Source organism: Panthera tigris, chromosome B4, assembly GCF_018350195.1.
Source record: "Panthera tigris isolate Pti1 chromosome B4, P.tigris_Pti1_mat1.1, whole genome shotgun sequence".
Classification (NCBI taxonomy): domain Eukaryota; kingdom Metazoa; phylum Chordata; class Mammalia; order Carnivora; family Felidae; genus Panthera; species Panthera tigris.
This window is the reverse complement of record NC_056666.1, coordinates 107,328,457-107,345,153: the sequence shown is the minus strand read 5'-3', so window position 1 is coordinate 107,345,153 and position 16,697 is coordinate 107,328,457. Positions and strand designations below refer to the sequence as shown.

The following is a 16,697-nucleotide window of genomic DNA, read 5'->3' as shown; positions in this document are numbered from 1 at the left end:
TGCTCTAATGAGTAGAGTGCCCTTTGCCATGTCTTGATAGTCCAGAGATTCTCATTCCGGGTCTGATTTTACTCTTCTGGTCAGTTTTAGTTATTTCTGAGTCTTCAGTTGTCAAAAACAAAAACAAAAACAAAAACAAAACAGGCTCCATATCTATTTTTCCGTTAATTGAGAATGGGCTTTTGAGTAAATCAGATAAACTGATTATAGCAAGCCATGTAGTGTGTTATTTCCTCACAGATTACCATGTAAGTGGTGACAAATGAGCTCAGAGTTAAGTATCTGTGTATAAGCCAAGATCTAGCATCTCAGCTTTACTGTGTTTTTGTTTTTTTATACAGGCCCTGAGGAAAACTGGCTCTTACCAGCACCGATGTGTATGATAACTATACCAGTAAGCCAAAGTAATCATTAAAATGTGAAGAGTAAATTTCTGGTAATAAGAATACAACACATTGGCACAAAACAGTATTTTCGAAAAAAAATTCTTTTAAATTTGCATCTAATGGAAAATGAGAATGCATTATTATCATTTTTTTTTTCATTTTGGAGATCAGAAAATTGAGGCTTAAGTTAATTAATTTATCCATGATCTTTACCAGAAAGTGGCAGAGCTATGAGTTGGATCCCTGTCGACGTAGCTTCAAAACTTATGACCTTTAAATCCCTATATCTACTACTCTTTAAATGAAATCATATGTGCTAGAGCTAAAAGGCAGACAAGTTCACATAATAACAGAAAGCCTTGAATGTGGTTATGAGAAATGAGGTGGGGGGCAGTGGAGGAAGGGGGAATTGGAAAAAGGTGGTCAAGAGGTACAAAATTCCAGTTACAAGATAAATAGGTATCAGGGATATAAAGTAGAGCATGATGATTTTAGTTAACATTGCCGCATGATATACATGAAAGTTGTTATGGGAGTAACTCCTCAAACTTCTCATCACAAGGAAAAATATTTATTTTTCTTTTTTGCTTTCTCTTCTTATTGTACCTATTGAGTTGATGGATGGTAACTAGACTTATTGTGGTAATTATTTCACAATATCTATAAGTCCAACCATCCCGCTGTATGCCTTAAACTTAAACAGTGATGCATGCCAATTTTATCTCTATACAACTGGGGAAAAATTCAATTAAAAAAACTTTCTAATACAAAGAGAGGCTGGGTTTACTAGACGAAGAGTTGACATACTTAATTTCTGTTTCTTCGTTTCTTTCTTTGCTCTTTCAAAACACGTTTTCCATCAGAATACATATTCTCATACTGTTTAGCTATTGATAGCAACTCAGCCACAGAGTACATAATCTTCCTTTGATTGGAGAGTATTCATTCTTTCGTTACACATAATGTACCATCTTCCATTGTTGATTTTTCATATGTTAATCTAAATATGTAAGGTAATAGCTCTTTATTTTGCCTGAGCTTCATATTCATAGATGAGTGCAAGGACATTCTAACTATTCTATTCTCTACCATCAAAACTCATTTTTACACATTACACCTTTTAAGAAAAGTAGGGATTGCAGAGATAAGTAACCATCTTTCTTCTATGAAAACTAATATTGGTTCAGAAAAAAAAACTTATGCAAGCTTAGAGTTATTAAAAGTACAATTTTCAAAAAAAACCTGAAATCTATGGGGTGCCTGGGTGGCTCAGTCAATTGAGCATTTGACTCTTGGTTTTAGCTCACTTAGGTCATGATCCCAGGGTCATGGGATCAAGTCCTGCCTAAGAGTCCTTGCTGGGCATGGAGCCTACTTGGGATTCTCTCTTTCTCCCTCTTCCCATCTCCTCCACACATGGTCTCTTGCTCTCAACAATAAATAAATAAATTTAAAGAATAAAAATAAAAATATGCTGAAATTAAAATAGGTTGGGTATAAATTTGGTTGATGTCCAAGGCACCTGAGTGGCTCAGTTGGTTGAGCAGCTGACTTTGCCTCAGGTTGTAATCTCTCAGTTCACAAGTTCGAGCCCCATATCAGGCTCTGTGCTGACAGCTCACAGCCTGGAGCCTGCTTCAGATTCTGTCTCCCTCTCTCTTTGCCCCTCCCCCCGATAGTGCTCTGTCTTTGTCTCTGTTTCAAAAATAAACATTAAAAAAAAATTAAATTGGTTGATATCCTATAGGGCAATAAAACCATAACCTGAACGAAATTCATTTGCAATATACCTTTAAAAACAAAACAAAGCAATTTAACACCTAATCTCACAGAGTCTGGGCCCAATCAATAGTAAATAGTGAGTTTAAAAAGATGTGTTATTCCAGAGAATTGCAGAATCTTTGGGAGGAACTCTTAGACAATGCTCCACTATATCACTGAAAGGATACACTTTCATTAGTTTGCCTTATTTTCAAGTTGAGATAATTTTTCACACTATTCTCTACCATGTACAAAAAATAGTACTTTGTCTAATACTATGTGTCAACATTTTGTAAACAATATATCATTTAGTTGTCAAATGAATGTCAATAAGCATAAGGTTTTTTATGAAAATGATTATTTCCTTGGGAAAAATTCATATATTAAACTTGGATAAAGGACTTCGAATATTTTGAAGGTTATTGATACATATAGCCAAATTCATTTCTACAAGGAATAGGGCTATCTGCACTACTCATGAGGAGTAGTCCACTCTGACCATCATACTGACAGAGTTGGGCCTCATCATTTTAAAAATCATGCAATTTGGTGGGTGCAAAATAAGACCTCATTTCAATCTATCCACATAATATCTGATTACTTATAAAGTTGATATTTTACTTTATTTTACCTTATTTTTTAATATGTATTTATTTTGGGGAGAGCACAAGTGGGGGAGGGGCAGAGAGAGGGAGACAGAGGATCGGAAGCAGGCTGGGCACTGACAGGATGACAGCATCTAGCCCATGTGTGAATGTGTGGGTTTGAACCCACGAACCATGAACCACGAGATCATGAGATCATGACCTGAGCTGAAGCAGGACACTCAACTGACTGAGCCACCCAAGTGCCCATAAAGTTCATATTTTAGAACATGATTTTATTATTTTTTCTAATTTGTTACTTGCTTATTTTTCGATCTAAGTATTAGTGCCCATGTTTTCTATTCCTTTCAGCTTCTAATATCTAAAGGACATTAAGACTTTGTGTTTAATTCTTACCCATCAAAGGGTTTGTCATAATAGTATTAATAGAATATTTTATGTGAGGAATAATAACATCCTAAATGAGATTCATCTGTGCTAACTTGAAACTCAACATAAGATTATGCTAATAAAGATGTAATGTTGTTTCCTCTTGTTCCATTAAAACTCTCTTAATGAAAAATGAAAACTGTATATACAAGTAATGTTAATAAGGGTGGAGAACCGAAACTACAGGAAACACAGAGATATTTGTAAATGCAAAATTCTTTGTAAATTGACTGCAATCATTATATTAATCAGTAACTATATTAATCATTATATTAATAAGTAAACAGTATAGCTTTAGGGGATTATATTTTGAACAATTTAGAACAACTGGACAATCATCCATAATAGTTAAAATCATTGTTTTTGTGATGTGTTTGTAAAATAAAATAAAAAACTGAAACTAATGTATACTCGATTATGTTGTATACAAAGTGTGTGTGTGTTTGTGTGTGTGTATGTAACATATATGTATAAAACAAAACATATCACTTCTGCTTTTAGTAGTTTAAAGGCTTTCTCTGGTAACACTACCATAGATCCATTTCAAAGGTGAGTATATTTTTGGGGTGCCTGGGTGGCTCAGTCAGTTAAGCCTCCAACTTCAGCTCTGGTCATGATGTCATGGTTCATGAGTTGGGGCTCTGTCCTGATAGCTCAGAGCCTGGAGCCTGCTTTGGATTCTGTGTGTGTCTGTGTCTCTCTCTCTTTCTGCCCCTCCTCTGCTCATGCTCTGTCTCTCTCTCTCAAAAATGAATAAACTTCAAAAAATAAAATAAAAGATGAGTATATTTTCTTAAAATTATCCATTCTTCCAGTAATAGAAGAGAAAGTCATTGAATTGAGGGATTAGCTGTTGTAATGTTTTCTAATTTATAACAATTGGAATTTATATATAATATTTAAGTTCGATTATAAAAAATACATAACAAATTTAAAATAAAATAACATCATATAAAATGTATATGTGTTTGTATACATGTAGAAATATAATATATAAAATATGGAGAACTGGAGAGCAATTATGATAGTAACTATTCGGGGGGAAATGATTTTTTTGAGCTCTGTGAAATCTTGTCTAAATCAATGCATATAAAACTTATAGAAACATTTAAGATCACTTTTGGTTGCTGTCGTTGGGGGTGAGGAGGATTCAAAGAAGGTGTATGCCTGCTTCTTTGCCAAGGTCCAGAGATCCGCTAGCTAAATAGTGTGAGCCAGACGGAACCCACAGTCCTTAGACTTCCTTTCCCTGGCTCCCTCCCCTAGCCTGGGAAGCCAAGCTGGCGTTGGTGGGAGGAGGGGAAGTGATGGGGCCGGACCAGGGTCAGCAGGAAAGGAGTTGGTGGGGGGCCCGAAATCCTAGCGTTGATGTCCTTGGGGAAATTATGCGGGCCCTGGCCCTTGGACGGCGCTTTCCCACGGCGGCGTGGCGGGCGCAAGGGAGTTCGGTGGTCACTGCACCTTGGCCTCCCGCACCCGCGTCTACTCGCCCAGCTCTGCCAGGTTGCGCGGGTCGTGGGTTCGATTTCGCGTGGGAACAGGTGATGCCTCCTCTCACCGCTAGACCTTCACTGCGCGCTTCAAGTTCCACGAAATCCTCCAAGTTCACTACTTGAGAAGCAGGAGCACACAGTTGGCTGGCTCTTCCTTCAAACTCACACAGCCCCCAAATCTCAGTAATGTTAAAGATGCGGCAGGGGTCGGTGTAAACACCCCAAATCCCGTCTGGTTCTGACTGCCCGTGCTGTGATCAGCCCTGGAGCGCTTTGGTCTTTTAGGTCCTTCAACTTTCGGAAAATGAACTTGAAAAGTGTGGATGCGTGGGGTTGGGGGAAACTCTTAGAATCTTGAACTCGGGGGCTCCTCTGAGTCCACCTTGATCCAGTCTCCGGCTTCGCTCCTCCTCCACGCATTTTAGAGCCCTGAACCCCCTCCCCCCCTCCTCTGGGCAGGGGAATTTTGTGTCGAATCGGTAGACAGAAAGTTCTTGGCCCCCACTCTTGCTTGCTACGATCAGATTACTTCTCACAGACTGGAGCTGGTTGGGAGGTGGGGGTATTTTAATCCTTTTATATGTGTTCAGTTCACCTTGTGTGGTTGGGTGTGGAAAGCGGGGGAGGGGGGTTTCCAAAGGGAGTGAAATTCCCATTCCATGGGTATTACCATGCCCGTGGGGTTGGCAGTTCTTAAAGTTTAACAAGTCTGCAAATAACTACAGAACACAATACAGCCCCCCTCCCTTCCTCTCTCTCTCTCTCCTCTCTCTCTTTCTTTTCCTGCTTCCAAACGCCTTCTTCGAAGCTGAAGCTGGGCAGGTCTCCAAAGGTGCAGCAGCCACAACAATCCAGCAGTTCAAAGTCAGGCAGCAATTGCACAACTACCAGCAACTCTCTGAGCCTGCTGCTAATGAGCTGAAAGCCAGGACCGTCTGAGGAGGTGAAGAGGAAGCTTCCAGCCCTCCTCCCTCCAATTCGAAATCCAGATATCTCCACCCCCCACCCCAGATAACTCTGAGATACGGTCCTTGCTATTCGCTTGCCTGGGGGACCATGGCTCCCTTTGGAAGAAATTTGCTGAAGACTCGGCATAAAAACAGGTAAAGTTCAGCGTGTGTGTCCTCGGGGGCTTCTGTGTGAAAGTGTTATGTTTTGTTGCAATTAGATTATGATGAAAACTGTTAGGGGGAAAAGCTCTAGGGAATAAGGTTTTGTATTTATACTCAACTGGTGAGGTTATTATTCCAGTAACGGGGATCTCAGTGGCCTCAAGGATCACTGAAAAAAAAAAACAAAAACAAAAACAAAAACAAAAACATATATATTCTTTTTGTTCCCCTTTTGACCAGTCCTGGTTCCACAACTAGCATCATCAGAATCTCTCTTTGTGTTGCGGGGCATATTTGAGAGAAGTGGGAAGGCACGTTTCATTTTGGTTCAGACAGAGTTTTAGCATATTATAGGAAGGGTTAAATTTTTGATGAAGATAGAACTAGAATTTATTGGCCACTAAGTAGAAGGAAAAACACAGCTGTAGATACAATCCGGAAACAATGCTTTGGCTCCCCTTTGAGTGGGGCATTCCTGAAACCTGGAAAGTTCCCAAAGTGAAAATACTTTGTAGAGAAACTTTTTGTGAACTGATTCTTTCCAGTATGTTTGGGAACTTTAGGTGGTTGTAGGCACCAAAGGAGGATTCAGTCAGCTGTCCTCCTTTGTCTGCATTATTAGAATTTTACTTTGGTTTGATTTTTTTTGCTATTTCAAGCCTGCAATGCCCATAGTGTAAATGTGTAAAAAAAATGTATTTCTCTCTTTGTTTTTCTCTGTCTCTGTCTCTGTCTCTGTCTCTCTCTCTCTCTCTCTCACACACACACACACACACACACACAGATTTTCACTGAGTTAGTATGTGTGTTTCAGCCCTATTAAGTATTTTATTAACACTTCAAATGTTACATTTTTATGCCAAAACAATTTGAGGATCATTTTAGACATGGGCTTTACTCTTTTAAAATGTATTTATTTTGGAATAAAGGCTTTTCGATAACTCTTCTTTCCATCATGCCTGTTTGTACTTGTCATAATTTACTTAGGGTAAACTTAAAAGCATACAATTACATGGTAGGAAATGATACAATTATTTTAAGGTGTCTGCATGGTAATATATAGTGATACAGTTTTAAAGTAAAGTTCCATACTTTGAGCTTAAATATCTACCTGTTTTTATTCCAAATGTATCGATGATTTAGTTGATTAAGTTTTCTGAAGAAACTAAAGCAACAATAATTAGTACTACAAAACTTTCTAAACCAGTTTTAGTTGCTAATGATTTGGTAATGTGTCACAAATATGGCATTTCTGGTAATTAGTGAAACTATAGGTTACAATAAAGACATATGTCTGATTATTTAAAAAATATATATTAGTAATGGCTATTAAAAATAAGTTTGTATTTTCCTACTGTCAATGCATTAAAAAATATTCCAGAAGGCTTCTCTTGCCAACAGAAAGTCTTCCTGCTTTTTAAGTGATTATTCAGTAGCACTGTTTTTGAAGTATGTTTGTTTAAATGCAATCAAAATATATAAAAAATCACTTGGGGAAAAGTTCGTGGTTTTATAAAACAAGTTGTGTTTTTGGCATGCTTTCTGAATACTGACTACCTGTGTAGTTCAGGGTTGTTGCATGTGTGTGTTTTTGTTTTTGATTTTGATTACTATTAATTCTAGAATTCTGTCAATGGTAAGCCAAATAACAGTTCAATATCACCTTGTGTGCACCCCTGAGAGTTTGCCCAGGGAAGTGCGTCCACTTTCGCTATCTCAATTTTGCCACTGTACCCTCTACCATTAAACTAGCTTTCATTCAGGGAGGTGTGTATAACAGTTTTTAATATGATATTTTCTATACAAAATTGTGAGAAAAATGGAGAGAACAATAAAAAATGTGGAGTTTAATAGTATTTCAGGTTTCTCTGAGAAAATGGAATGGTGTTCCCAGTGGTGATGCTTTATTGTGAACATGTTTTGATGAAAGCGGTAATAGTGAGGACATGTGTAAGTTGCTCTAATAATTGAGTGTTTCCTGTTACGAATTTGTATTTTTCCAAGCCTTAAGAGAAATTTAAGCCACAGCAGTGGTCAGAAAGATAAAATATGGATATCTCAAACTAAGCAGCACATAAATCATTTGGTGTTTTGAGATAGAATAAATATATATATTTTTTCAGTGTCCAGTATTGCTATAGATGAGATATTTTTGTGTGTTTTTTTGTTCTGTTTTTTTTTAACCTTTTCAAAGGTGAAACTACAGGTGAAACTTAGTTACATGATTAAGTCTATCATTTTGTTTACTGCATTCCATAATGACTTAAATAATCTTACTTGGACATATAGGAACTAAATATCTTTCCTTATATGACAGGTGACTCATCCTTTGATAGCAAATGTGATTGGTGATAAAACATTCATCTGATAAGCCATTCCTCAAATATATAGTATAGAATTCTTTGTAGAATGCAGAGGAAGAATTCCAGTGTTTGTGTATCTCCTGATACATAATTTCTACAAGTAAATTTCTCCAAGTAAAATTTCTACAATTTGACCATAAATGCATCTTTGTCAGCAGGGAAACAATACAGATTACTAGAAGAAATATCAGGAATTTGAGATCATGAAATTTTGGCAAAGTTTTGTATCGAACTTTTCCGGATCTGTTCTCTTTCTGTCTTTTCAAAGCATGAGGCAGAAAATCTTATAGAAAATATAAACTTTAAAGCTTAGAGAGGGCAGTGCCATATCTGTGTAATCACCATTTTGTGTTGTGCGTAGGACAGTGCCTGGCCTATTATGGATCGGTAATACAGTTATTTATATAATTTTATAAATTACCTTATAAAAACCTTGTTACTATTTTACTCTGTGCTCATCATCTGAGGTCAGCAGGTATTGTATAAAAGTGAATACTTCATAAAGGGTAAAATCTAAAACCCAAATAAATACACAAATAATTTTATAGATTTGGACACCAAGTTAATCCTACCCCACCAGATAATCTTTTCTAAATTTTAAGAAGCATTTAAATTTTTTAAAAAATGAGGCAACAGTCTCTTGGGAATTTGAGAATAATGTATGATCACAAATGATTATATTTTGGCACACAAACTTTGTATGCTTTTCATTTCTACCTTTCATATAAATAAAAGAAATGGAGCCAGTCGAAAATCTTGCTGTTCATGATCAGAATTAACCTTTTAAATTTTCTAATTGTAGTAACAATGCCACAGATGTTTCATCAGAAGGAAGAAATAAGTTTTGCGGTTAGGATAAAAGTTGCTGGCAAGATGGATGTTTTCTCTGAAATTAGAAGTATGGTTATTTGTGAATTCAGCAGAATGGAAAGCTATCATGTACTATTTTGTCTAACCTCAAATAAACACTTAAAATGTTCCTGAAATTGGATTAAGAAATGCCACGTATTTGAGTATGTGCATCTTTTTAGTTCCCAGGAGTTTCTGAAAGAGATTTCCCCTGATGATACCTGGTAACTTAAGTAGTTCTTGGTTGGCAACAGACAGCCCATTAGGAACAATGACTGGAATGCTTTATCCCTGGCAAAAATATACCGAGAGCAGGGAAGGCAGTGAAATTGAGCTCTAGGTTAAATCTTGAATCGTTGCTCAAACAACTATCAGCCAACTTAAAAATCCTCTATAAGATCTTGTATTATGTACTGCATCAATTCATGAAACATGTCAAGGTGAAATGTTCTTAAATGGACTTTTTGAGAAAAATGTTTAAAATTATAGCTGGTTAACATTTTGATTTAAAGAACATCTTTATTAGCTGGACCACATTACAGAAAGTTTTGCTGTTATTTGATTGGTATGCAGTTCCAGGAGATCTGATAATAGTTCTAAAAATTCACAAGAGTGTGTCTCTCTTGTTTTCATTTTAGTTCTGAAAATAGAATAAAGCTAAGGAGGGGCATATATTTACCTCTTCCGGGTGTATGCGGATACCAGTCCTTGATAGGGAATTTCTTTGTCTCTAGCATATTGGGTTTCTGAAACAAGGCAATATGTTATCTGTACTGTTCAACATGCTTCTGTGCTCTAATATTCTTTAATGTATGTTTTCTTAGGAGTTTTTAAAGACATGTTTTTGGCAAAAGACACACACACATATAACATTTCCTTTTTTAAAAAAATAGGTTGTGATTGTCATTCCTGTGTAACCTGTTATAATAATACACCTTCTAGACAACATTTGCATATTTGTTTATTATCATTTAAGAAAAATTATTAATGTGAATGGTCACCCAAGGGCAAAGTAATTACTTCGTGTAGATAGAATAGAATCTTGGGTACATGTTCAGCAGTGATAAGCAACATATTTTAAGAATAAGAATGATCAATGAGGATAAAATATTCTGACAAACAAGGGAAATTATCCTCAATGGTTTATATCTGCAGGCTAGAATGCCCTCTGTTTTTATGAATAAAGTGACTTAAGAGATCTATAAAAAATTCTTGTTGAGTATACTCAGTAAGAACAGGGACCTAGATAATCAGTGAATAGGTTCTCAAATATCTGTTGATTGAATAAATGAATTCAACATATACTCTTCAAATACAGCTGGTCCCCATACAGTACTTGGATCAGAGTACATCAGTACATTTTCACTGAGTGGACGCATAGATAACTTAAAGAATGAATCCTTAAATTCAAGGTTGCCCTCTCATTATACCTGCTCCTAGGCTCAGCTCCTCTCTTTCAAATGGTGAATGGCCCTATTTGACAAATAGACTTTACCAGGCTTCTGATAGAAAACAAACCAAGTGGCAGGGTAAGTCATTCTTCTCAAGAAACGCTCTTATTTCCCTTCATGTTCCTTGAGTGCAACCATGTATGTATATGGGTAAGGTTTGGCAGATGATGGTGAATGGTTATTATAGATATCACTGCAAAGTGTGGAACATTGCCTCCTCTTTTTGAGATAACAGGAAAATATGATTGGGAACTATTTGTTTTCTTACATGATATGAGGATTTATTCTCTTTGTGTGAGAAAATTGTAGTTCATGACACAAACGGAAAATTCTAGAACTAGGCAGAAAAATAAGAATTCCAGCAGGGGCACCTGAGTGGCCCAGTTGGTTAAATATCTGACTCTTGATTTGGACTCAGGTCATGATTTCTCGGTTTCATGAGATCAAGCCCTAATCAGGCTCCTAGAACCTGCTTGGGATTTTCTCTCCCTGAATCTCTGCCCTTCCTCCTGCTTGTGCTTTCTCAAAAGAAAGAAAGAAGGGAGGGAGGAAGGGAAGAAAAGAAGGAAGGAAGGAGGGAAGGGAGGGAAGGGAAGAAGGAAGAAAGGAGGGAAGGGAGGGAAGAAGGAAGGAGGGAAGGAAGGGAGGGAGGGAGGGAAAAAGGGAAGAAAGGAAGGAAGGAAGGAAGGAAGGAAGGATTCCAGTAGGCATTGGGTTATATCTCCCATTTGCCATTACTAATTGTGTGCCCTAGGGCAAATATTTAATCTTTTTAATGCAAGAACAACAATAATGATAGCATGCAAAGGAAAATCCAGGTTTGGCAATTGGAGGAGGATTGCTCTTTAATAGAATACACAATTATGAGTAAAGTATTACTAAGATTATTCTGGGGAAAACAGCTATGCAAATGAGGCAGCACTTATGTTTAAGCTTCATTAGCTAGCTTCAGGGTAAATCCACCTTTGCTAGCTCTTCTTATAACACTATGTGCCACTGTTCTGAGTGGTTTACATAATATTTAAAATAATGCTGTGAAGAAGGTACTATTATTTTTCCTATTTTCCATTTGAGGCAATTAAGACACAGAGCAGTGCAACAAATAATAAGTGGCAGAAACAGGATTCGAATCCATGCACCTAACCATTATTCTGTATGGCCCATTTAGGACTTAGTTTTCTCATCTCTAAAACAGTGTTAATTCATAGACAAATGGAATAGAATAGAGACTCCAGAATTGGACCCACAAAAGTATGGCCAACTAATCTTTGACAAAGCAGGAAAGAATATCCAATGGAAAAAAGACAGTATCTTCAATAAATAGTACTGGGAGAACTGGACAGCAACGTGCATAAGAATGAAACTAGACCACTTTCTTACACCATTCATAAAAATAAACGCAAAATGGACAAAGGACCTGAATATGAGACAGGAAACCATCGAAACCCTAGAGGAGAAAGTAGGAAAAAAAACCTCTCTGACCTCAGCCACAGCATTTTCTTACTTGACATATCTCTAAAGGCAAGGGAATTAAAAGCAAAAATGAACTATTGGGGCCTCATGAAGATAAAAAGCTTCTGCACTGCAAAGAAAATAATCAACAAAACTAAAAGGCAACTGACAGAATGGGAAAAGATTTTTGCAAATGACATTATCAGACAAAGGGCTAGTATCCAAAAACTATAAAGAACTCACCAAAGTCCACACCTGAAAAACAAATAATCCAGTGAAGAAATGGGCAGAAAACATGAATAGACACTTCTCTAAAGAAGACATCCAGATGGCCAACAGGCACATGAAAAGATGCTCAACGTCGCTCCTTATCAGGGAAATACAAATGAAAACCACACTGAGATACCACCTCACGCCAGTCAGAGTGGCCAAAATGAACAAATCAGGAGACTATAGATGCTGGAGAGGATGTGGAGAAATGGGAACCCTCTGGCACTGTTGGTGGGAATGCAAACTGGTACAGCCACTCTGGAAAACAGTGTAGAGGTTCCTCAAAAAATTAAAAATAGACCTACCCTATGACCCAGCAATAGCACTGCTAGGAATTTACCCAAGGGATACAGGAGTGCTGATGCATAGGGGCACTTGTACCCCAATGTTTATAGCAGCACTTTCAACAATAGCCAAATTATGGAAAGAGCCTAAATGTCCATCAACTGATGAATGGATAAAGAAATTGTGGTTTATATACACAATGGAATACTACATGGCAATGAGAAAGAATGAAATATGGCCTTTTGTACCAACGTGGATGGAACTGGAGAGTGTGATGCTAAGTGAAATAAGTCAGGCAGAGAAAGACAGATACCATATGTTTTCACTCTTATGTGGATCCCAAGAAACTTAACAGAAGACCATGGGGGAGGGGAAGGAAAAAAAAATTTAGGGGAGGGAGCCAAACCATAAGAGACTCTTAAAAGCTGAGAATAAACTGAGTGTTGATGGGGAGTAGGAGGGAGGAAAGGGTGGGTGATGGGCACTGAAGAGGACACCTGTTGGGATGAGCAGTGGGTGTTGTATGGAAACCAATTTGACAATAAATTTCATATTAAAAAAAAAAGAAAAGCTAGATCGGAAAAGTGAAAAAGTAATCAATCTGAATTGAAAACAATTGAAAAATAAAATGAAAATTAAAAAATAAATAAATAAATAAATAAATAAAATAGTGTTAATCCTAAACCACCTAGTGTGAGACTAAATCTGATTATATTTAAAAGACAGCACAGTACTAAGATAGTAATGAAATCTCAGTAAATATTCACTCCTGTTCAGGCCTGTAGGATTGAAATGCTATGAACTATATCTCTAAGTTTTTAATATTTACACATGGTATGATATTTTGGGCCTTGAAATCTCAACTCAGAACTTCTGTATTACCACTGATGTCTTTTCCTCCTTAGATACAAATAAGTATATTATAAATTACTGAATATGATTAGAAATGAGTTTACTAAAGTTGTACAAAACTATCTTTGCCGGGGCACCTGGGTAGCTCAGTTGATGACTCAGTCAGATGTTTAGTCTGACTCTTGATCTCAGGGTCCTGAGTTTGGGCCCCATGCTGGGCATGAAACCTGCTTAAAAAAAAAAAAAGAAAACAAAACTATTTTTAGAGCTTGATGTAATATTTGAATTTGAACAGCTTTTAGGTTCAATCCTCACACTTCTTTAGAGCCAAATTGTGATACCATTAATGATTTTGCAATGTGTAACATACCATAGTTTAAGGGATGTTTCCTTATGTGTCTTTGAGAAGTTTTCATAAAAAGAAAGGATACATAATTTAAATATTTCTGTCTTATCTTTGTCTAATAAAATGAAAGATTGAGTTAGATTTTTAAATCCTTTTAATTTCTAAACTTCTATGATTCTAAAATGTCCTCTGAAGAGTAGAATTTAATTCTCTTGCCTTGCTTTTACCTTTTAAAGATAACTTTTAATAACAGCATTAAAAGAAGGATTTTTTTTGTGCGTGTATAATTTTATTTTACCTAAAACATGATGCACTGCCACATAACCTCTACCACAAAATGTTGCCTTATGGTAAAGCTCAAAAGTGTTTATTTCCACTTATAAAAAAATGGGATTACTTTATAAATTATACTATCTAAGAATTATTGAGTGTTTGCTATTTGATATGCACAAGTTTTAGTTTAATAAAACAAATATATGAATGTTAAGAGTAGCTATCTTTTTATTTTAGCTCTTTAGGATTGGTAAACTCTGCATTTGGTATTGTACCAGACATGCAAAGACACAACCTAATTCCTAAGAGATTAAACTAATTGAGAGAACAGTACTGTAGTTAAATATCTCAAGCATGAACTTTCTTTTAAATCACCCTTCCATGGGAAACTGTCCTTGACAGGGTAGGTAAAATCACAATCTTTATGATGCAATTAAGAAGATGAGAGTATACTTGCTTGCAGTGGAAGAAGGCTGTTCCTTGGTACATTAGGTGCTCAGTAAATGTTTTTGATTGCCTCTAAGTAGAAGTAAGTAAAAGAGGAGTGCATGGAGGAAAAAAAATAATAATAAAAGGAGCATCATCATAATTAGATAGCATTTATTAAACTCCCACAGTTAGGTGACAGGCTTGGACAAGAGTAGGGAACACAGTAAGATGTATAAAAAGATGTAGGAGGGGGCTGAATCACACAATGGTAAGACTGACTAAGATAGGATAATCAAGAGATAAGGATCGAGAAGCAGACAGAAATATGGTCAGTTTGGCAAGAATCCATAATCTTGGTGGGGTTGGTAAAAAGAAAGCATTTACAATTGAGGAAGTGCACAGAAAAAAGTTAAGGATGTGTCTATATAGCAGTATTAGATTTACAATCTAATAATTATATTACATTGGTCAGTTTATCAGTTCATAAAACTGAGTTATTCTGCTTTGTAAATATTTTAAATTTTTGTTAATGCGATAGTGGTCCAACTTTAGCAAGTTTTTATGCTCACTAATTATGGTATACAGTTGACAGGAGTTTTGTGGCCACGCCTTCCTGATACACTGCACAGTACATGCTTGTTCTCAACCAATGACTAGGATTTTTTACAGCCACCTCAAATACTTCTAGTTACTCTACTCTTCATTTACTCTGATTTTTTTCTTTCCAAAAATTCCCTGCAGCTATGGTTAACTGAGGGTACTTAACATCCAATAGCAGAGCATTAGTTTGGGGAGACCATGGTCTTTCATAGTAGAGTCTGAGGATACCCACCCTCAGATCTGCACGTAAGGATCTTACATTTGCCTAGAAGCCATGAAAGATGATATTGAAAATCCATGGGTAGACATACAATAACCACAATCTCATATGAAGAAAATAGTTGTATACAATTAGGAACAGTACTTATGAGGCTATAGTGGATGTTTGAGATTCCATCCTTTTTAATAGTGTGGGAAGTTAGGCACTTTTTAGCAGTGGGCCACAATGTATTAGCCTTGGTTTCTTGACTGCCTGGGCTATTCTAGTAGTGAAAGTCAAAGAATTTCTTCCCAGAGCTATTAATAATAGGCATGAGATTTAGACTAAGTTACTTTTTAAAAAAAATGTTGATCATCTTTTTTTTTTTAATTTCTTTTAACGTTTTATTTATTTTTGAGACAAGGAGAGACAGAGCATGAACAGGGGAGAGTCAGACAGAGAGAGACACAGAATCTGAAACAGGCTCCAGGCTCTGAGCTGTTAGCACAGAGCCTGACGCGGGGCTCGAACTCACGGACCGAGAGATCATGACCTGAGCCAAAGTCGGCCGCTTAACCGACTGAGCCACCCAGGCGCCCCAAAATGTTGATCATCTTTACTGGTTCTACGTTTAGTTAGGAGAACTTAACGTGATTATAGTTTCCAGGATTAAGTGAAATGACAGTGTGTGTTATATGATACCTTACAAAGTCTGAGCATACTACCAGACTACTTACTTATCTGCCTTAGCTTCTAAAAACAAAACATTCATCAACTATCCTGCTTTGTCAGATTTGGCAACTACTTACATATATTTGCTTTGTGATGACTCAAGATGATGGTTATTTGATGATTTTTAAAAATTCATAAATATTAAATTAACCACACGTTTTGGGGGGCATGATGAAAGAACAAAGAAGAATCAGATATGGATCATGCTTTTAAGGAATTTGCTGGTTAGCAGGTACACAGACATACATAAATTATTAAAGTACAAGGCAGGCGTTTTAAAGTATATTCAATGATAAATATTTATTTACCTTATAATATGTGCCACATGTTATTTTAGATGTTAGGGATGAAATAGTGAGAAAGATAATCAAGATCTCAGCTCTTGAACTGATGGTGTAGTGGTGGACAGGCAGGCAATAAACAAACAATAAATGAACAAGACATGTCAGATAGTGATTATTGTTAAAAGAGTCACTACGGAGGCAGAATTTTTTAACTATTTTTATTAGTTTATTTATTTTGAGAGACAGAGAGTGAGCAGGGGAGGGGCAGAGAGTGAGGGGGAGAGAGAGAATCCCAAGCAGGCTCCACGTTGTCAATGCAGAGCCCGACGTGGGGCTCAATCCCACAAACCGCTAGATCAGGACCTGAGCTGAGACCAAGAGCTGGATGCTTAACCGAATGAGCCACCCAGGCACCCCTGGAGGCAGAATTTTTCCGAATTCAACACTGAGTGGATAGGGCAGTAGACAATATCAGGGTGAAAAACAAAGAATCAATGATAACTATAAATTTGGGCTTGGGTAACTG

At 36.8% G+C, this 16,697-nt stretch overlaps 2 protein-coding genes across 2 annotated transcripts in view; one reads left to right on the top strand and one right to left on the bottom strand.

Moving 5' to 3' along the window:
- NTS (neurotensin) overlaps nt 1-9,723 on the bottom strand; it is a 43,413-nt gene extending 33,690 nt beyond the window's left edge. Inside the window, exon 1 of the mRNA XM_007085598.3 lies at nt 9,678-9,723. The gene's annotated coding sequence lies outside the window, so the exon portion shown is untranslated. The remainder of the gene's footprint in view (nt 1-9,677) is intronic.
- The window catches only part of RASSF9 (Ras association domain family member 9), a 28,437-nt gene continuing 17,106 nt past the window's right edge, over nt 5,367-16,697 (top strand). The window contains exon 1 of the mRNA XM_015539071.2: nt 5,367-5,777. Within this exon, the coding sequence (XP_015394557.1) occupies nt 5,731-5,777 (47 nt within the window). The 5' untranslated portion in view covers nt 5,367-5,730. The remainder of the gene's footprint in view (nt 5,778-16,697) is intronic.